This window comes from Tenrec ecaudatus, chromosome 13 (assembly GCF_050624435.1).
Source record: "Tenrec ecaudatus isolate mTenEca1 chromosome 13, mTenEca1.hap1, whole genome shotgun sequence".
In the NCBI taxonomy this organism is placed as follows: Eukaryota; Metazoa; Chordata; class Mammalia; order Afrosoricida; family Tenrecidae; genus Tenrec; species Tenrec ecaudatus.
This window is the reverse complement of record NC_134542.1, coordinates 30,442,077-30,463,673: the sequence shown is the minus strand read 5'-3', so window position 1 is coordinate 30,463,673 and position 21,597 is coordinate 30,442,077. Positions and strand designations below refer to the sequence as shown.

At 45.1% G+C, this 21,597-nt stretch overlaps 1 protein-coding gene across 4 annotated transcripts in view; it reads left to right on the top strand.

Moving 5' to 3' along the window:
• PIKFYVE (phosphoinositide kinase, FYVE-type zinc finger containing) overlaps window positions 1-21,597 on the top strand; it is a 91,884-nt gene that overhangs the window by 10,292 nt on the left and 59,995 nt on the right. For 2 of the 4 annotated variants that reach the window (XM_075530436.1, XM_075530435.1), the window contains 9 exons: window positions 2,176-2,294; window positions 4,017-4,188; window positions 5,928-6,135; window positions 7,285-7,374; window positions 12,632-12,770; window positions 13,970-14,127; window positions 15,482-15,593; window positions 16,720-16,867; window positions 17,409-17,576. In XM_075530436.1, the coding sequence (XP_075386551.1) occupies window positions 2,176-2,294; window positions 4,017-4,188; window positions 5,928-6,135; window positions 7,285-7,374; window positions 12,632-12,770; window positions 13,970-14,127; window positions 15,482-15,593; window positions 16,720-16,867; window positions 17,409-17,576 (1,314 nt within the window). Of the gene's footprint in view, window positions 1-2,175; window positions 2,295-4,016; window positions 4,189-5,927; window positions 6,136-7,284; window positions 7,375-12,631; window positions 12,771-13,969; window positions 14,128-15,481; window positions 15,594-16,719; window positions 16,868-17,408; window positions 17,588-21,597 lie in introns of those variants that run through there. The other 2 variants (XM_075530439.1, XM_075530438.1) reach the window with 2 other exon arrangements.

The following is a 21,597-nucleotide window of genomic DNA, read 5'->3' as shown; positions in this document are numbered from 1 at the left end:
TTTTTTAAATTAAATTAAAAAAAAAATGAAGATAATTATTCATAGGTGGAGCTGGGAGAGCCCTGGTGGCATTGTAGTTAAACGTTGGGCTGCTGACCAACCGTAAGGTCAGCAGTTCAAAACCACTGTCCTCTCCACAGGAGAAAGACGAGGCTGTCTACTCCTGTAAAGAGTTACAGTATCGGAAACTCACAGGGGCAGTGTTTCTCTGTCCTGCAGGGCCGCCATGAGTCAGAATGGACTCAGTGGCAGTGTGTTTGGTTTTGGCGGTGGCCCTGGTACAGTCCCGGCTTTGCTGCAGGCCCCACCTTTCCGAATCATGCTTTCTCCGGCCCACTTGATTGCTTTCTGCTCCATCGCTTTGTGCGTCAGTGACTGCTCCATCAAGTTCCCTTCCTTTAGTTCCGTCATTTTCTAGCTGCAGAGGAAAGCTGCTTAATACTCCAACAGCTATTTTACAAGAAAAGCAACTAAAGTTATTTGTCTAAAGGCAAAGGGCTACATCAGATGATTTCTTTCTTTCAAGATCGGTGGTTTTCTGTGGGTTTCTAACTCTTCGTCTTCTAGTGCGTGGTGATAACAGTGCTCTCTCGACTCTCAGTGGCTAAATGCAGGGGCTTCTCTGTGAGTGGTTTTTCTGTAGGAGCCCAGCTGCTAGGCTCTAACCGCTTCATCTCTCTCCTTTAACTAACACATTGTGTAGTTGCTTTATCCTGTAGGTCTCCAGGAACATTTGGCCAATCTAGTACTTATGCTTGTTTTCTGGCAACAGCACATCTGAGATACATGCTGAGATGTAGATAGTTTTCAAATTTTTGAAAAATAGGTACAGGCTTAGATAATTAGTTTAGTAGCTATCTTGGGAAACCTTAAATTCAGTTGTGGATACAGACCTCTCATCCCTTGTAATCTTTTCCCACTCGCGCCAAACAAAGACACCAACGATTGAGGAAATATTTACTGTGGGATATGTTCCACCTTGGTTGGCCAGAGATTTCAGGAAAGCATGAGGCTTTCTACTCCCCTAAAGAGAGTCCGGGAAACCTACAGTTTACGCTGTGGCAGTTCTGAGCTGCCCTGCAGGATTGCCGTGTGTCTGAATGGACTTGGCTACGAGTTTTGTTTTTTTGGTTAAGTGACTTAAGCTTTCCTTTTGTAAAACCACCCCACTTCATCCTTAGCCAGGAATAGGCGGAAGTGACGCCTATGTCATGCAGATCCCATTCTGGCCCCTGTTGGCTTTGGGGCCTGTTTGTTAACTGATAGATCTGACATCAGTGTTGCTATCTCAAGTGTAAGTGGTTCCTGCTGCTTAGGATTGCAAGGGGTGGTGGGGAGAAGGAAAGAGGGGTGGGTTTAGGGGTCTAACAGGCCTCTGGCAGTTTTAATCTACTTGGAGGGTGGTCAAAGATCTCTGGCAAAATTTACTTCCTGGATGTTCTGAAATCTGCCAGAAACTTTGGGGGTCAAGGTATAAATTCCTTTGTGATGAGCTTGATGAGACCTTTGGATTATGATCTTCAGACTTCACTGTTACTTCCTTGGTGGCTTACCTGTTTGACTGTACAGATTAAGCTAAATTAATCCTCTAGGCTCAGTTTCCTTCTGCTAAATTTCCAGTGGCTGTTTGTGAGGGCTTAGGGAGCCCCAGTGCGGCTGTGGGGTTGGCAATGGGCTTCTAACTGCAAGGCCAGTAGTTTCCACCCACCAGCCCGGCTGTGAGAGAAAGATGAGGCTGTCTGCTGCTGTACAGGTTTACAGTCTCAGAAACTCCATACAGGGCTGCTGTGAATCAGTATCAACTCGATAGCCATGGTTTAAATAAACGCGCGTGTGCGTGCGTGTAGATGTGTGTGTGTGTAATGTGTTGTAGATGATGGGTTGGGCCCATTAGTGAAGTTTTGAACCATTTAAGCAATGTTCCTGTCGTTGGCGTATAAGCACCAGTGCTTGTCTCAGCTACGAGGGCCCCTTCCTTCCTCGTGGAATAGTGTAGTGCATGGAAATAAGACATACTTTCCCGTAGAAAGACTGCGCACTCTCAAGCTGTGTCACTGGCCGGGAGAACACATGCATATGCTGGCAGACAGCGGGAGGCAGTTTGAGTCACATGTATTCATGATTGTGCATAGATACGAGTGTCTGTTCTTTTTCTTATTTTTAAATCCGACTCAGATGCAAGAAGGAAAGCAGAACCCAACTTTGGAGGTCATGACCCTCGAACAGCTGTTCAGCTTCGGAGCCTCAGTACAGTATTAAAGCGCCTCAAGGAAATCATGGAGGGGAAAAGCCAGGTACTGCCTTGGAGCCTTGTAAGGTTACTTATTAATCATTTGTCAGAGTGCCACTGGAGGGGCTGTTCTGTTAGGGCTAGGCACCTTCTGTGCCGCACACAGACCTCAGTTTCAATGTTTCTAGCTAGTGCTGTCAGTAGCCATTTTAAGAAGTTCTTATAAGCTGGGAGGCAAAGGCCATTTATAGAGGTCTAGACAAAGACATGTACATATGCAAATATATATGAGGATGGGGAAATAGATCTATGCGCCTGTATATATAGGTTGAGTATTAAGGTGGCAGAAGGACATTGGGCCTCCACTCAAGTACTCCCTCAATGCAAGAATACTTTCTTCTATTAAATTGGCATTCTATGATGCTCACCTTCCCGACACAACCGCTGAAGACAAAGCGGGTGAATAAGCAAATGTGGTGAAGAAAGCTGATGGTGCCTGGCTATCAAAAGGTTTAGTGTCTGGGGTCTTAAAGGCTTGAAGGTGAACAAGTGGCCATCTAGCTCAGAAGCAACAAATCCCACATGGAAGAAGCACACCAGCCTGTGTGATCACGAGGCTTCGAAGGGATCAGGTATAAGGCAACATCAGAACAAAACAATCTTACCATAGTGAATGAAGGGGGAAGTGCAGAGTGGAGATGCAAAGCCCATTTGTCGGCCACTGGAGATCCCCTTGCAGAGGGGTCTAGTGGAGGAGATGAGTCAGTCAGGGTGCGATGTAGCACCGATGAAGAATACAGCTTTCCTCCAGTTCCTAAATGCTTCCCCCACCCCCTCCCACTATCATGATCCGAATTCTACCTTGAAAGTCTGGCTAGACCAGAGGATGTACACTGGTGCAGATAGGAGCTGGAGGCACAGGGAATCCAGGGCGGATGATCCCTTCAGGACCAGGGGTGTGAGTGGCGATACTGGGAGAGTAGAGGAAGAGTGGGTTGAAAAGAGTTAACCGATTACAAGGATCTACATGTGACCTCCTCCCTGGGGACAGACAACAGAAAAGGGGGTGAAGGGAGATGCCGGATAGGGCAAGATATGACAAAATAATAATTTATAAATTATCAAGGGCTCATGAGGGAGGGGAGAGCGGAGAGGGAGGGGGAAAGAAAAGAGGCCCTGATGTCAAGGGTTTAAGTAGAGAGCAAATGCTTTGAAAATGATAAGGGCAATGAATGCACAGATGTGCTTTACACAATTGATGCATGTGTGGATTGTGATAAGAGTTGTATGAGCCTCTAATAAAACGTTTAAAAAACAAAAAGAATTAAAAAAAAGTTGTCTAGTCCAGAATCAGTGGAGAGTTCTTCATATTTTCTTTGGCAAGCTTCGCTATTTGTCTGAAATGTAAGGAGTTCAGCTTTTATTTTTCAGTGTGAAGATCCTCCTTTCCCGACTGCATTATGCATCCCGTCAGAGATCTGTGTGTGTACGTGAGAAGGTATTGCAGGGTCGCTTTTCTGTTCCACAGCCCCATGTGTTTCTTTCCTTGCATCAGTGGCCTCCTTGCCATTTCTGCAGCTCTGCCACCATCCTTGACGGCCTGTACAGTTGTGTTCTTCAAGATCGTCTCGGCTGTTTTGGCCTCTTGCATTTCCCTAGGAGTTTTTGAATGAACCTGCACTTTTCTGCACAAGAAAATCTTGAGGACTTTGATTGGGATTGCCCTTGCCAGCGTGTCTTAGTCGTGGGTATTCCCGAGACGCCTCAGAGCGTGCTCTTGTTACAGGACAGTGACCTGAAGCAGTACTGGATGCCGGACAGCCAGTGTAAGGAGTGCTATGACTGCAGTGAGAAGTTTACCACCTTCAGGCGCAGGCACCATTGCCGACTCTGTGGGCAGATCTTCTGCAGCCGTTGCTGTAATCAAGAAATCCCTGGGAAGTTTATGGGCTACACTGGTAAGTGGATTTTTGTTGCGCTTTACAGTCTTCAAGGTCTTTCGACTAGTGAGAATACACACCGGAATGATTCTGGGCTTTATATGTAGAGCATGAGCACACAAATTTGAGAGGTGAGAGAGACACCTCTCTAGTGAAATAATCAGGGGAATGGGACCGTGCAACAATAAACTGAGTGAACGACAGTGTGGAGATGCAAGCTCTCCGAAAGATAGAGCAGGCTATTGTTACAGTCTTCTTTTATGACTCTAAGAAATGGTGCAGCAGCAGTGTCTGACCTCCTCTGACTTCACAAGAGGGAAGGAGACTCAAGCTTTGCAACAGCTCAAGGCTTGTACCTGTGAGGCTCAGGAGTCAGAGCTGCTTCCACTCCCCAACCTCCTTACCAGCTGCCCTCCTGGGGCACTCTGCTCCTCTGCTGCGTGAGAAAGCCCACTGCGTTGGCCACACCCAACCCACAGACAATCATCCTGATTGTTAGGGGTACTAAGGAAGCTAACAGCTGCGGTTCAGGATTAGAACTGTTCAGGATACAGTTAGTATGATCAGCAGTCTCTCTTCTCAGCTCTGCTCGCAGACATGCCTCTCTCTGGTCCTGGGTCGCTCGGCCACACTGCCACTTGACTTCTGTGCTGTGCTTAAGAGTGTTCCGAAGCTCCTTCCGTTCTGATGATAAGTGGCCAAAGGCCACTGTACTCCGCCATAAACCTCAGCCCAAAGCTGCTTAGCGCCAGCCGAGTAGCTCAGCAGACCTAGCTCCCCAATAATGTGCCCGGAAGCCCCCTGTTTTGCAAATGAACTTCCTGCCCAGCCATACTCAGCTTTACATGCTCTGTGCGCTGGAAGCCCACCTCTCTGTGTCATGCTTGTGGTGCTCCTGCGTCTGCTTCTCCCCTTGTCTCAGCTCTTGGCTCAAGGAGGCTCAGGGTACAGGGATCTTGGCACCCAGAGAACATGTTCCACTCTTGACTCTTCTCTGAATTTCCTCCTTCCTGCTTCTGAGATTGCTCAGTTTGTACCCAGCAGAATGGCAAATCGACCCATCCCCATGTTGGCGTTCCAGCATTTTACAACCACAGCCCTGTTAAGTCACTCACAACTGGATTATGTCTTTATATCGGCAACTTCCTGCACCTTTTCGTTCCCAAACCCATCAGGCAAAGAGGAAGAGGACCCAGTTTGCATGGTTATTTGGTGAGAGTTACAAAGGTTGTGGCTGGAAGAGCCTGACTCGGAGCGCTTCACTGTACAAAGTGCAGCTCTTCCAAGAGGCCCACTGTGCAATCCACCCTGCCAGGGCTCCCTTTAAATGCCTCAGTAGCCTTTTCTCTCTGCTTGTTGCAAAGAGAGCATATGTTCTGCTTTGTCGGTGTATTTACTTGACTAAAAAATCCTTTCCTCTGTGGACCTTCTTCTTTAACTTTTAGAAATTAAAAGAAGTCTCTGTAAGCCTTGTTTCTTGTATCGGGGTTGCTTGTATTCTTCTGACTCTTTGGCAGTTGCGGGCTGTTCATTGTCTACACCTGTTGTTTAATTTGGACACCTAGATAAATGTATCATAAGGATGGTTTCTATAACAAGTAAGGATCTGACTTCTTTAAAGTGGCTCTTTTGGTAGTTTTGACATGAAGGCATTTCCCTGTTATTAGATGAAGTATGAACACAAGGACATGAAAGGCTCTGTTGAATAATAAGTTAATACTAACTTTTACCTTTTTGTGTTCTTTTCCCTCTCTTAGGGGACCTCCGAGCTTGCACATACTGTAGAAAAATAGCCTTAAACTATGCTCACTCCACAGACAGTAATTCCATCGGAGAAGACTTGAATGCCCTTTCTGATTCTGCCTGCTCCGTGTCTCTGCTTGATCCCAGTGAACCCCGAACACCCGTTGGAAGTAGAAAAGCCAGCCGCAACATATTCCTGGAGGACGATTTGGCCTGGCAGAGGTAGCCTCAGCTAAACATAAGGCTACTTGTGTTTTAGAAGCACTGATAGCCTTGCGACCTACGAGTACTTTTGGTTACATTCTTTTTCTTTTAGTGTTTTCTCCAAAATCACAATTTTATTTCTTCTTTTTTCCTTGGCTTTTCTCTTAGGAGGTTCAGAGAAGATGCTTTTGGGTAGTGGCGAATGTTGTCTCATTAGAGTGTAAACCTGCATGTGATTGGCGTGAACAATCCCTAATGCAGCTATCTGTTTTTAAGGAGAATGTTAGGCAATTTGTGTTTTTAAGGTTTGCAGAAGAAATGAGATTTTTTCCCCCCTACGGAACATTTTATGCTTTTCTATATTTCTGAATAAGTGTGCTGTGTGTTTTTAGCATCGTAAGTCTTTATGCTGTACATAGATACATTTTATATACATTGTATATTATCTCTGATAAAGCCATTTCTAAGAGGCGTAGGGATTTATCAGTTCATGCCTGTTGTAGCTAGTGATGCCTCTTCGTTGGCCTGTAGCCCTCCTGTGTGATTCCGAAATTGGCACTGGTGTTTAATAAAGAAACTAGAGTGTTCTAAAATACGAGGCGTGGCTGTCAGAGGTAGGGCACCGCTTACACTTTAGGGTCTGCGCTGATGGTTTCATGCTCATTCTTTGTAGTTTCGCATCTCTGTGCTGTGTGCCGAGTTTCCAAGAGATTACACCGCCTGTAAGAGGTAGAGCCTGAACCTGGCCTCGGTCTGCCTGACCACAGTGCTATTCCAGGGGGCTGTGGGGACTGCAAATACGATGTTTCAACTTGGAATTGTCCCAGAAAATCTAAGGCATTACACTTTCTTCAGACTTACACATTGATGTAAGAAGGTGTTCTCTCAGTTATATATTGGTATATAATAATACATAGCAATTTTATTATATGATTGGCATCCAACATACATAGTCAACTTTATCACCCTTTGATAGTTGATAAACTCAAGATAAAAGCCATATACAATTTGCATACTAGTTAAAGGAAGAAATAAAATCGACTCATAATCTCATTACAGAGACAATGACTTCATCTGCTTTACAATACAATAGCACCCCATTAACGATTTTAAATATATTGACCTGTTCAGTGATTCAAACAGTCTCACTACTTACTTTCTTCATAGTTTGATCCATCCAGACTCTTCCAATTCTGCTCTGTCAACGAGACTTGTCTCTGTTCAAGAGGATGCTGGGAAGTCTCCGGCCCGAAACAGGTAGGTTGCCCAATGAAAGCACTTTGTCCTTTGCCTGCGTTTTGTTTCTTCCTCAAGTAATGAGAAGAACAGACAAACAAGCATGGACTTGATTGTTGTCCTTCCCTCGGCTCTAAAGGATGAATGACGTTTTAGCTGCTCAGTACTCACTTTCTTCCCCTGGCGCTTCCTGGTCCTCCATTGACTTTGGCTCTCCGAGCCCATGCCCTCCTCTTTTCCGAGCTCAGTTATGTAGCAAAGAGAGGAAAGATGGAGCTGCCTGCTGTTTTTATCACCAGTTGCCATCTTGATGACATTGGGAGCTATCTTTTTAAATGTTTTTCTTTTCTGCCTCGTAACCTGGAGCCCTGGTGGTGTAGTGATAACCCATTGGGCTACTCAGTGCAGGGTCAGATGCTTGAAACCACCAGCTGCTCTGTGCTTCACAAACTGGAAAACCTCACAACAATAAAAAATAAAAACTAAATAAAATGATAAGGACATAATAATAATAATAATAGAAAGATAAACATACAAATAATGAGTAAGAAAAATGACCACCATCAGTATTTAAAATGCCAAGGAAGAAATTTTTGTCATGGAACAAGCAAGAAATATTTGCAAATTCCTGTTGGGTCAAGAGGGAGGTCAACTAACCTAAGTATCAAGCTCGATCCAGCATAATGAAGTTTACAATGATCTTTCCCATGACTAGGTAGGATCTGCCAGCAGCTTAAGCTGACTAGATGCTCTGCAGATGGGTTGTGGGCTCCCACTGTCCTCCACAGCCTTCTACAAATTGGGTGTTCACAGTTTAAACTCTGACGCTTTCCCCTTCATTATATTTGGATTTTGTTATTGTCATTTTTGGATCACACAAGCTGGTGCCCTTCTTCCATGTGGGTTTAGTTGGCTCTTCACTGAGATGACTGCTTGTTTGAATACAAGCCTTTAAGACCGCAGACAGTATTCTGATTGATAGCCGGGCACCATCTGCTTTCTGCACCACACTTTGCTGTATCACCCGTATCTTCAGTGATCATTTCATGAAGGTGAATATGGAGCAGAGCCATGTTTTCAGAACTAACTGTTCTTGGATTGGAACTAGAGTCAAGTGGTGACTCAGAATCCACCTGCTTGTCCACAGGATATTGCACGACTCAGGTTTACTTTGGCCGTCATATTATGCCAAAATAAATCCCTGTAAGGCCGACAGTAGCAACAAATGAACAAGCTAAAGAGGAAAACAAAACCCCATAGAAAAAAAAAAAGTAAAACATTGTCCGTCATCCTCCTGGGGTATAAGGCGATTGCACTGATAGCATCAATTTCCCCAGAGACACTGCACTGCGGACAGGGTTGGTCTGAAGGGCGTCTGTGAGTACAGTTCCACCGAGAGCCGCAACCCTGAGATGTTGCCCTACGTGGTTCGTCTCCATTCGGTTGAGCTCTGCTGACTCTAAGCATGGGGCTCGGTGCCGTGGAGAAACATCCTGTATCCGTTCTTTCAAGTGCAGTTCCCTGCCCAACAGATCCCAACCTGTCATATCACTGCAAGGCGGGTATGGAGGTACTAAATATATGCGATTCTGGGTCCCTTTCCCTTGGACTCTCACCAAGTCCGGGGTTTTCCCCAAGGTCCAGTGACCGCCACGTCCACAGCCGCAGGCCGGCCACTGCTCTTCCTTTCCCAACCAAGTCTCCCGGTTCTCAGTCCAGCCGTACAGGCAGATTCCAGGCAGGGCTCAGTTCACTCAGCCGGCCTCTTATGTTTAGTCCTGGTGTAGCCCCTTCTAAGACCCTCTTGTTCCCCCTCTAGTTACCCGTGTTACCAATGATTATTTCCTTCTTAGCGTATAGCCATTCTACTTAGGTACTTTTTCTGCCCTTTTCAAAACTTTTTCTTCCTTTTTCAATCTCCTAGAATCTTCTGAAACTTGTAGCTCCCCACTGACAACACTTTCCTTATTAATAAGTTTGGGTACTGAAAAAGTGAAGTGAACCTGATACTCAGCAGGCCTCGGCAGCAGCGTGGGTTAATGCACTCCCCCTGGAGTCCTGGTGGCGGGGGGGGGGGGGGGGGGTGGGAGCCCTCTGCTGTCAACTGCAAGGTCAGCTGCAAGATGCGGTGGTCTGCTTTTGTTGACTTGGAATTGACTTGTGGACAGTAGGTCATTTGGTGGTTTGGAATATATTCCCAGTGTTTTCTTTCAGCACCACACCTAGTGCTGGCCATGCAGCAGACCCCCCCCCACCCCCCTGGACCAATAACGAGAGTAACGATAACCAGGAGGGTAGGGGGAAGATGGGGGGGGGAGAAAGGGCGAACCGATCCCAAAGATTGCCACACACCTCCCCCACCCAGGGTGATGAACAATCTAAAAGTGAGATAGCAGTTGGTGTAAGACATGAAAACAATAATAATTTATAAATTATTAAGGGTTCATGAGGGTGGGTGGGTGGGTGGGGGAGGGAAGGAAAAAAAACTGATGCCAAGGGCTCAAGTAGAAAGAAAATGTTTTGCAAATATGATGGCAACATATGTACACATGTGCTTGACACAGTGGATTGTGACAAGTGCTGTACAAGCCCCCAATAAAATGATTGAAAAAAAAAAAACGAAAAAAGAAACCAGTAACAAGGAGCCTGGTGGACCAGAGACAGAGTAGAGTTCATTTTAAGGACTTTGTCATGTGCTTGAGTGAGGAACTTATTTACGGGAGAGTTTTACTTAATTCTTTAATATTTTGGGAAAAAAGTCCAGCATGGAGACAAGTTGGAAGCATAGTAAAATGAGCTCGCCTATAGCCGTCACTGAGATTCAGGAATTGTTTACAGTTTGCCCGTTTGCTTTGTCACTTTTCCTGTAACGTGCTTTTTTCCTGAGCCACGTGACAGTAAGTTTCAGACAAGTCTTTTTCATATGTAAGTGTGTGGTCCTCAGAGCAGTATATTCTATGTGGTTATAGTAGGAGGTCAGCAAAGTTAACAGTGATCGGTTTCTGTTAAGGAATGTGAGAGAAAAAGCTAGGAAAGTTGCACCAAAACAGTTTACTTGCTCATTCTGTGAGGGTGGCGAAGGGTTGTCCTCTGACCTTGCCCCTTCAGACATAGTCATTCTCTAGGCTTACAGAGCACTTACAAGGAATGTGACTTGAGGCCCTTGAAGGTGCCCAAACTGCTGTTCTGACGTGGAGCTTCTAGAAGGTGCAGCTGTCTGCGGGAAGCTAGCTGTCGGGCGGGTGTGTTAGGGACGGCCCTGCTGGTTCCAACTCAGCAGCTGCGTGGCCAGCAGAAGGCCGTCCTGGTGGGGGTGAGGGGTGGTGCTGAGAGAGCCGGGAACGCTGCCTTCCCAAGTCCACAGGCCTGGTGGAGGCTCTGTCCAGAAACAATAACTTTAAAAATGATGACCCGCTATGTGAGCCCCCACCGAATTCACAATTTTTTAAAAATGTGAAAGGAGTAAAACTACCAGGTGCTCCACCGTTTGTCCGTTTTGTTTAATAGAGGTGTCTGCTTTCTGTAGCAGCCCTTTTAGAGTTGCTGTTAGATGCTGAGCCTTTTAAACCTTCCACCATGCAGGTAGTTAGGAAGGTCACAGGTCAGTTGGGTAGCAGAATGCCCCAGGCTGTCTCTCTCAGGATGAACTTGGGCTCTGCCTCTTGCTCTGAAGGGCTGCCGCAGTGAAGTGTGCTTCTCACGTTAGTCTGCGGGCGCAGTATAATACCCATCGAGGCTGCTGACCTGCTCTCTCCATTGAAACGGTGTCCACACTAGGCTTCCTCAGTGTGTAAAGTCAGCATTTTCTCCTTGCTAATTCATACATAATATGCAGTAGAGATACTTTTTATAAACACTTGGCTCCACATTTATCCTTTACTCATTAGTTTTGTGATTCTTTCTTGAATTACACGGTTACTTTCTTGGTTTCAAAACGAGGCTTTTCTAACTCAGTCCTTCCTTTTACATTTGTTAATTGGCGTTCTACTCCAAGACAGCGCCCTCCTGCTGGCCAGTTTTGAGCGGCAAGGAGGGAGGTGATCTGAATCACATTATGAGAGGGACGCTCGAGTAGCTCTCTGGTGTAGATTATGAGGCACACGCGTAGAAGCTGGAGACCATTTTTAAAGGCAGTTGTGATCATTCAGGAACTCACTTGTGCCTTACACCAATGAGGTGAGAAATGGTGACATTGCACTTTGGTTGTAGAACTAATTTGGTATTCACCTAATAGCTGCAAACACCCTGCGGAGTATGTCTGAACTCTTTCCCTAGCTTCCTACTGGTAGCATGTAGACCATTTGTTCTCAACCTTTCTAAGGCCATGATTCTATAATACAGTTCCTTATTCTGTTATGACTCCCCAACCATAAAATTGTTTTTGTTGCTACTTCATCACTGTAATTTTGCTACTGTTATGAATCGGGCGACCCCTGTGAAAGTTGTTCGACCCCCAAAGGGGTCACGACTCACAGGTTGAGAACTGCTGATGTACACTATCATAATTACTTTTAAAAGTACATGTGACAGGAGTAGCTCAAGTTCATGGACAGAAAAACACATACAATGTTTATTCTGACTCTTTACAGCAGAGGACAGCATGCTTTTATCAGTTAATTGGGAATTATTTTCTGCATAATTATCTAATTACCTGTGGAAAAGGATATTATAAAAACTTAAAGAATGGGAAGGAGGGGGAAAAAAAAGAGGACCTGATGCAGAGGGCTTCAGTGGAGAGCAAATGCTTTGAGAGTGATTAGGGAAAAGACTGTACGGATGTGCTTTATACAATTGATGTATGTATATGTGTGGATTGAGATAAGAGTTGTATGAGCCCCTAATAAAATGTAAAACAAGAAAAGAAAAAAAAACTTAAAGAATCAGAGTAGTCTGAATACTATAAATCACACACTTACTGAATTACTATAGCATGAACATTTTCAAAACTAAATCATTGTATGCAAAAAGCACAGACTTATCTACTTGGGAGGGGAGAAGAAAAACAAAAGAGACTTAGATACATCCTAGAGTTTAATAGCATACAGTTTAACAATAGTTAACATATAAGTGTCTGAGGGAAAATGTTTTGAGTAACTTGTGAATTATTCTATTGTGAAGGGATAAAGTTGTACTGAATATTTTTTTTTAAAGTACATGTGACATTGGCAAGGGAACATTTTCGTTTTGGGGGGCATTTCTTTCACCGTGAATTTTCACTGTAAGTGTATTAATTGTTGCAGAACTTAGAACTCTGTGTCCTTTCTGCTGTTCTTTTCAGATCAGCCAGCATTCCAAACCTGTCCCTGGATCGATCTGGTTCTCCTATGGTGCCGTCATACGAGACGTCCGTCAGCCCCCAGGCCAATCGCACGTATGCTAGAACCGAGACCACTGAGGACGAGCGCAAGATTCTCCTGGTATTGGGCTGCTTTCCGTGACCCGCTGCGAGTTTTGAGCATGAAGGACGTTTATCCTGCTGATGTTTTTCTTTGAGAAGCAAATGAAGGGAATAGTCGCTTAATACATAAATTAAACAGGAAATAGCCTAAGATTTTTCTTAGAGTGCCTTGAGGAGCTGCTCCAGTGTTCTTCACTCACACAGAAGGGCATCAGAAAAGCTTGTGGGCAATTCCTATTTTCTTTTAATTCCATGCCCCCCAACCTTTTTGAAGCCCCCTCGTATTGTGCTAATATTCTCTTGTCACCTTTCGCCTGGCCCCGAGATCAGAATTCCGGGGCCTACCTAAGAAGAGTGCTTACCGTTTCCTGGTAGTGAGGTTCCAGATGAATGTTGAACCTGTGAAACTGTTTCCCGTACACATGGACCGCTCTTCAAACATTCAGTCCGTACAAGTCTATGACTGGGCAGGCCGTCAGCAGAGACGTAATACGCTAATAGTAAAATGAATGCCAAGTGAATACCGTGCACCGTGGAGCCTACACAGAGTCTAAGAATAAAAAGATCATTCCTAGGGAAGAAGTCAGGAGAGGCTTTCAACAAAAGGGCTTAGGCTGCACCTTGAAGAACGGGAGTGGACTTTGATGGGCAGTGAGGAAAGAGAAGGTTTTGAGGTGGGAGGGAAGCTGTGGAGGAGAGTCAGCAAAGTGGATTAAGTAATTGGTAGAGGTTGGGTAAGAATTTAAGTTGGAATCTGTGCAACTATGATGGAAAATCAGTTGGGACCGTGGTGTGCAGAGCAGTAATTTCTGATTTTACAACTTCAGGTTTATGCCTCTCTACACCGAGTAACAGTGGACGTTTTTAATAATAATTTGGCAATTGGGTATAGGTGAGAATGGCTGGGGACATTTGCCGCCATGTGATGGACTGCTGTCTCCCTCCTGTGTCATATCCAAAGAGGGGTTTGCTGTTTAGAACTTCAGTCCTTACGAAGCTGGTTATATATACTATTGACTGAAATATTTGGGAGAGCTGAGTTTCTAGGGGTAAACCAACTTTGGAAGTGAGATAAGCTGAGTTCAGGGTGTAACCCCACCCCGTTGTCTAAGTTGTGTAAAGCAGACTTTTAATTAATCTAAAAGGCACAGGGAAGACCCCGAAGAGGCACACAGTATCCTTCCCGTGAGCAGCTGCGTGCTCTTCATGTGATTGCAGGACAGCGTGCAGTTGAAGGACCTGTGGAAGAGAATCTGCCATCACAGTAGTGGCATGGAGTTTCAGGATCACCGCTACTGGCTGCGCACGCACCCCAACTGCATTGTGGGAAAGGAACTAGTCAACTGGCTAATCCGAAATGGACACATCGCTACAAGGTATTGTGATCTTCAGAAAGACATTTTGATATTATTGTATTCATTGGTTTTTAATGAGGACATTATTGGAAGATTGTTGTTGACATTGGCAGCAAGTCAGTTCCGATGCTTAGCATCCTTAGGCACAACAGAATGAAACACTGTGCAGTCCTTTGGGCGATTCAGGAGAGTAAATCTCTTGCTGAGGGGGTGCTGTTCATGGCCCAGGTCTCATGGCTCGGGTGACCATCACTCCTTCTCACACGTGGGCTTAACCAGTGTAGAACAGATGCAGGGAACCACGGGGTCTCACTTCACTTGGGTCCTATTAGCCTTATTTATAAACCAACATCCAATCACAAAACCAGAAGCACGCCGTCATTGACCAACTGCAGAGCTCTAGTAAAGCGGTATTGGGGAATAGAGGCGGTGTTACCGGGTGGATCCTCCTATCATTGTTTTCTAGGTATTAGAGCCTATCTTGAGAATTGGTCCCTAAGCCAGGCCCGGAAGGTCCTAGCCCCCTCACGCATCACTTGTAAAACAGAGTGACTGCCAGCTCCTGCGGCTGTTTGAGCCAGCATCTCCCCCAGCTCTAACCACTTGCTTAGGCTCGCTCCTCCCTCCATGGGAAGCAATAAGCTGTGGGGAGAGAAACCGCATTACAGTGACTTTGGATCCCAGTTCTGATGACATTTCTCTTAAGCTTTGTGCTTGTATTTAAGTTATTTGATTTCTTTGAGCTTTGGACCAGTATAGGTGCATTGTATTTTATGTCTATAACATTTAATATTCTCCTTATTCTTCTCAAGAGTGTAAAAGCTCCTTTAGGGTAGGAGGCAGGCTGTCCCTAACACGTGTGCATGAGTGCGTGCGCACGCACACACACACACACACACACACATAAATATATATATATATATAAATATAGTACATCTTCTAGTAAGGACAGAGGGAGAGAGACTGGACTTTCTACTCCTGTAAAGAGTCACGGTTTTGGAAACTCACAGGGCCAGCCCTTCCCTGTCCTACAAGGTCATGGTGAGTCAGCTTCGACTCCGTGGCAGTGCATTGGGTTTGGGTGAGCAAGGACAGGAGTGTGTGTTAACGGCTCACTCGATGCTTGTAGTGAGCGTGGGCCTGTGAAGCCGCCTTCTCCGTAGGCGCTCCTCCTGTCCTGTGGAAGGGCTTCCTGATGTAGCTTCAGGTGTGTTTCATTTTCTTCCTTACCACCTGTCCCAGGATGCCTTGACATTCCAGCTCTGACTAGACCTTTAAAACAGCGAAGCTTGTGTCTTTTTCTGTACTTGTGAAACCGTTTGGGCTGGCATTGATAACTTTTGTTTGTTTGTTTGTTTGATTCGTGTTGATTCAGGGCTCAGGCCATAGCAATCGGACAAGCGATGGTCGATGGCCGCTGGCTGGATTGTGTAAGTCACCACGACCAGCTTTTCCGGGACGAGTATGCGCTGTACAGACCTCTGCAGGTGATTTCCGCTATTACGGGCAGTGAGAACATTGCAAGCTTGATTCTAACACTTTTTTTTCCTTCATTGGGGATGAAAAGTAGTTGAATTACCAAAATATGCTTTTTTCCCTAACATGTTTCCCATGTGTATTTGACAGTCGATGGCGATGGTAAACCCATTAGAATCAGAAATCTTTTTCAGTTCAGCTTTGTGGATTGTCAGTCACTTAACTCTCGTGGTTTTCAGTTTTATCTTGCTTTTAAAAAACAATTAGGGATGCAGAAGTTACTTTCTTTAATGGTCGAGCGCTATGGAAAGATAGTTTCCGTGTTGGCTTTTGTAGTTTGATATATATTCAAATTCAGTCGCCCCTTTGTGAACTAATGGAGGAAACAGTGGTTGGGAGAAAGAGACACATGACCCAAAAGACTAGTGTGAGTGACTTGTTTACATCGGGTGATCATTTAACATGTGCGCTAGAGCAGGGGCAGGAAAAAGTGCTCATGGCACTGCATCCACATGTACAATTAAATATTTCAACCATATCAAGATGAGTTGTATAGTTTTTATCACAGTTATAAAACATTTTCTTCTTCCTTGTACTCATTGTTAAGCATGTAATGGTTTTTGCATGTAATTTTTTAAACACACAGCAAAACATTCTCTAATTCAGCAACTTCTATATGTATAATTCAGTGCCACTGATTATACTCCTTGTGTTGTACGACCATTATCGATATCCCTCTCCACATGGGGCCACCACCATTCAAGGAACTCAGTGCCCCCTACGGAGAAACTCTTCCTCCGGGTAGAAGAATTTTTAAGCCATCTTCTCTCTTACGCCTAAAGATCGAAAGACTGTAGATTCTGATAAAGTCTTTTGCATGATAGTGTACCTTCTGATGAATGAGAATTATGATTTTATTTTGAGGACAGATTTTCCAGGATGGTGTGGGCTTAGAAACATAAGTTTTGTGTCTTGTTTTTATACAGCTTAGGTTTTATTTCATTTTTTCTTGCAAGCATGCGTTCAGGGGTTAGACGTGTGGGAGCCGAGGGCCAGACTGGCTGTAGTGTGACAGATAGCCGCGGTGCTGGTGGCACAGAGGCTCAGTTGTCTGGGTGCTGTCCTGATTCCTTTCAGAGGACAGAGTTTTCTGAGACGCCTTCTCCAGACAGCGACTCTGTGAACTCTGTGGAGGGACACTCTGAGCCGTCTTGGTTTAAAGATATCAAGTTCGATGACAGCGACACAGAGCAGATGGCTGAAGAAGGGGACGACAACTTGACGAGTGAGTTTAACTTTCTGGCATTTTAAGTTTCGATAACTCCTTCCTCTGAATGTATAATAAAATTAGCTTCATGCTTGTTCAGTTGACGCCATCATTGGTGAAGAATTATGACTTGACTCCAACTAAGTGCAAACATCTGGCAGCCATCCTTGTCTTTGATTCTCATAAGAAACCAACGTCTCAGGCCACTGGGGTTTCTAGGCGTTACCATAGGCTCTAGATTGCAGCGGCTTAAAAATAACCCGTGAGCTAATAACACCGCAGCAGACCCCTTTCTTACCTCCTCACTGTGATGTCAGACTGTCTTTCTGCAGAACCTCCACTCTATTGCTGTGTTTTAAAATTTGGTTTTATATGCTTAACTGGCTCAAATTTAATGAAGTCCACACACAAGTGCAGGGAAATGCTGTTTCCATTTTGGTATTGCACATTGGGCTTGTGTATTAAAAGAACCATTTTCCTCCTTTGCTCCGATACCCTGATGCAACCCATTTTTACCCCCTCCTCTCCCTGTATCTCTTTCCCCTCCCCACACTAAAAGATTCTGCCAGTCCTAGCAAGCGCACATCAGTCAGCAGTTTCCAGTCCACAGTGGACAGTGACTCAGCCGCCTCTATCAGCCTGAACGTGGAGCTGGACAACGTGAACTTCCATATCAAGAAGCCCTCCAAGTACCCACACGTGCCCCCTCACCCTGCTGACCAAAAAGGTAGGAGGTAGTTGCCCCCTGGAATCCGAACACAGGCCGCAGAGCTGGGCCACAGGATTTCAAGCCAGCTTGTCCTCCTGACGTCCTTTGTCCCACGCGGCTGAGGGTTTTGGTGTAGGGTTGGTTCCACCCGTTCTCATTTGTCCCACACCACCTCCCACATCTTTTTTTTTTTTTTTGGTTGGTTCCTTTTATTTCTCATTTTCTCCCTCAGGAGCCCCAGGCCCAGGTTAAAGCTTGTGGTCTGTAAAAGGAACTATACCCGACTGCTCTCCCGTAGCATAATGTGCAACTTCCAACGTGGCGTCTCTTGGCATTTAGAACATGGATGTTCTGCTCTGTTCTTCTCTGTCTCTCTCTTCATTTAACATTCTAAAGCCTGTTTGCTTGTGCTCTTACCCAGTCACATAGCGTTTCTGCAAAACTGTTGAAATTCTTCAGCCCAATTGTGGGTGAAAGCATTTGAGAACTTTCCATGAAACCTTTACCATGCTCATTATTTCACTGCAGGACAAGCACTGGATGGTTTATTGCAGGGTTGGTGTTACAACCCACCAGCTGTTTCTGGGAGAATGATGGGCTGACTGCTCCCCTAAGATGGACATTCTTGGGAACCCCATCCAGGGTGATGAGTCAGAATGGACTTGATGACAGGGGTGTGGTGGGTTTCATTAGATACATGTTATACTATATGATACTCTCCAACAAACTTAAACTGTTATTTGCTATCTTATTTGTGGCTTCAGCCTACTGATTAAAAAATAACCAGGCATTTGCTGTGAAAGGAAAACTAGATAGACTTTTACTAACTTCTAACGCGGTATCACACAAGACACAAAGTGTCTTTTTAAAGGGATAATGCAGTTTACTCTGATGTGATTGAAAGCCAATTTAAATTACAGTCCTAAAGTGGCATTATGTAAAATGAATGAATTGTGGAACTTTACTTGTGCTCATTCACTCACTCATTGCCGTTGACTCCGTTCCACCTCATAGTGACCCCCAGTTGGTAGGCCAGAGTCGAGCAGCCTCTCGGTGTGCAAGGCTATCAGTCTTCATGGATTGCAGATAGCCTCGTCTTTCTCCCATGGAGCAGGTGGTGGCTTTAAGCTGCTGACCTTGTGGTTAGCAGCCCAACTCGTAACTCACCACACCACCAGGGCTCCTGATTTTGTTCTGTTTCCTAGAAATCGTTATTATAAAGGTGAAGTACATCATTACGTGATTCACCCAGGGTTTGAGTTTTTAACATTTAGCTCTTTACGGTGGAATTATCTCCTCACTTAGGTCTGAAATGCTTTCCTAATTCTTGGCGCTTTTATTTTGAGATTACAAATGTGGTCAGTAAAGAGAAGTGGTCCTTCTGAACTTAAGCATCTATAATAGAGTAGTTTGAAATAAGCTCACAGTCATGCAACCTATTTTTGATGCTAGCTGTTACCAGGCTGTGCGACATTGACATGAAGAGTCAGAGTGATTAAAAAGGGCGCATCTCATTTCAAAACAAACTGTGCGGAGCAGTTGTGGGGAAGGGGAAGCCCGGCTCGCCTTGAACACGTGTGAGACATGCAGCTTTGTGAGAACCCTCAAAGTGAACATTAGAAGAGGGCCGGAGAACATTTGGGTCCGTGTGAAAGGACAGCGTGGCTGAAGTGATGTGTGCCGTCAAATGAATGATAGACTGGTCGAGTGGAAGGTACCGGGCCAGACCTTCATAATGTCGGTGACAGATGTCGCCTATGGGCTCGCTGTGCCACGACGGGGGACATCGGGTCTCTGGACACCCATACATTCATTTTGGAGAAAACAGTGGGAACCACACTTTTGACTTGGTGATATGTTCAAAGTCTTGAAGAGAGTCTTGTAGAATTCATTACAGCCAGCGGTGCACTGCTGAGCACAGCCCTGCCTTCAGCGTTTGGGGAGAAGAATGGAACAGAAGGCTGGACGGATGATCTTTGTGCAGTGAGACTGAAAGTGAGTCACCAAGTGAAGGCCGAGGAGCAGCACCTACTGTGGAAAAGGCTGTCTTTCTCCCCTGGGACCTCTCTGGACCCAGGCTCTTCAGAAGATCATCTGTAAAACCCCCGGGGGGCAGCCCTTGGAGGAACGGCGGCAGAGTGGCAAAAGTACAGATTGGGGAGCGTGCCAAGCATATCTAAGAAGACATTTTAAAAATTATCATGAAAAGAAAGAAAAGTTAGACAAATGAGTTGAGGGAGTTGAGAAAATGTTAATTGACGACTGAGGGAAACTTCTTTTTCCTGTCAAGATTAATCTTCAGACAGAACAGAGTAGGCGCAAGGAGAGTTGACAGTGAAAGTTGGCAAGTTTGTAGACAAGTGTAGCGACCAGAATGGACTCTGAGGTTAAGAAGAGGAACCGGTGGTGATCGGGCACCAGTGTTCTACCAGCTGCTCTGAGAGCACGAGCTGAGGCTCCTGTAAAGATTTAACGCCTCGTAAACCGAAGGGGCACTTCTCAGTTCTACCGGGTCAGGATGACTCAGAATGGACTCAGTGGCAGTGGGTTTGGGATGACCCGATTATGTGAGAACCACACATAAAGAACTTAACATGGAGGAAACCTTCAGAGCTCAGTAATCCCGCTGTTAAAGTAACAGCTGGCTTTGTGTAGCCTGATCTAGTTGTTGTGCCAAATATCGAAAGGGTTATTTAATGTCCCTGGGAGAGAGATGCTCCTTAGCTATGTGTCTACAGTGTGGTTCAGCATCCTTTTCGCCCATACCTGTAGGATTATTCAGATTCACGAATGAGTGAAAACCTGAAAGAATGGCTAGCATTTTTGTTACCAGAATTAAAATTTAAACATGATAGAAATGTGACACAATTAAATACAAAATAGCATAATTAGGTCTAAACGTTTACTGTTGCAATTCTGTAGAGAAACTCAGTCTTAATAACTCACGGCATAAAGATCTAAGTTTGGTTACTTGCAGGTTCAGTGGTTTGATGTGGCTAAACCACTCCTACTAGAGGGTGTGACTGAAGACACCTCCTTGGTTTCCTTGGGGGTAAGGTCTGGTAAAGGGCAAAGCCACACTTCCGGCAAAGGCAGCCCTTTAGTTCTTGATTGAGCTTTGGTAGAAGCAAGAAGACCGGATTTGACTTTCGGACATTGTTTGACTTCTGGCTTCTGCTCTGGACCATGCTTTTGGCTCACCTTTGCCTGACCTTGGGATCTGGGACTGAGCAGCAGCCACCACCACGTGAGACATTTCCTTCAAGTTTCTTCAGTTTCTGTGAGAATCCAGGGATGTGAGGGACTATGCTCAAGGGCGGAGTTGGGGGGACAATGGAACAGAATAGCATCTTCGAAGAGTTGGACATTTGGGACATCTTTAATCTCCAGCTTCTTGGGATTAGTCTGGTATTAATTCTTGTAAAAGAAAGTAGCACAGTGGGTTTCCAAGACCTTTTAACTTTATAGGAGTAGGTGGCCTCATATTTTTTCCTGCGGAGTGGCTAGTGAGTTTGAACCACTAACCTTGTGGCTAATAGCTCAAAGAGCAACTTACTACATCACCAGAGGCCCTCAAGATTTATGTTAGGTTCTCGTTCATGCATGGAGCAGATTTCCAGGCTACAGTAAGACTGACTGAGGGATTTAGGGAACTTACAATGGAGAATATAATAGTTGGTGTCCCCTTTATTTGTTTGAACTATCTCAAAGAAATTCCACTTACTTCCTATTGGATAAAGAAAATGCTCAGCTCAGTAGTCAGTAGCCTGAGTGTCTGTCCCTTGGCGCGAGAAGTACACCTCAGGCATGTGAATATCCACCTCCCTGGATTGTTGAGAGGCGCATTCGTTGAGTGAGGGGTTAGGTAGACTTGTTTGCATTTAATTCTGAGTCTGAAATGAGAAATATAGATCTAGAATTCTAAAAAAGTTGTGCCAAGTGTAAAGAATCCTTGATCTAAGGGAAAGATAATTATTATGCTGGTCCCTTGCCCATTTGTAACCTTGAGACTCTAGAATGTGAGGGTTTGTAAATCCTT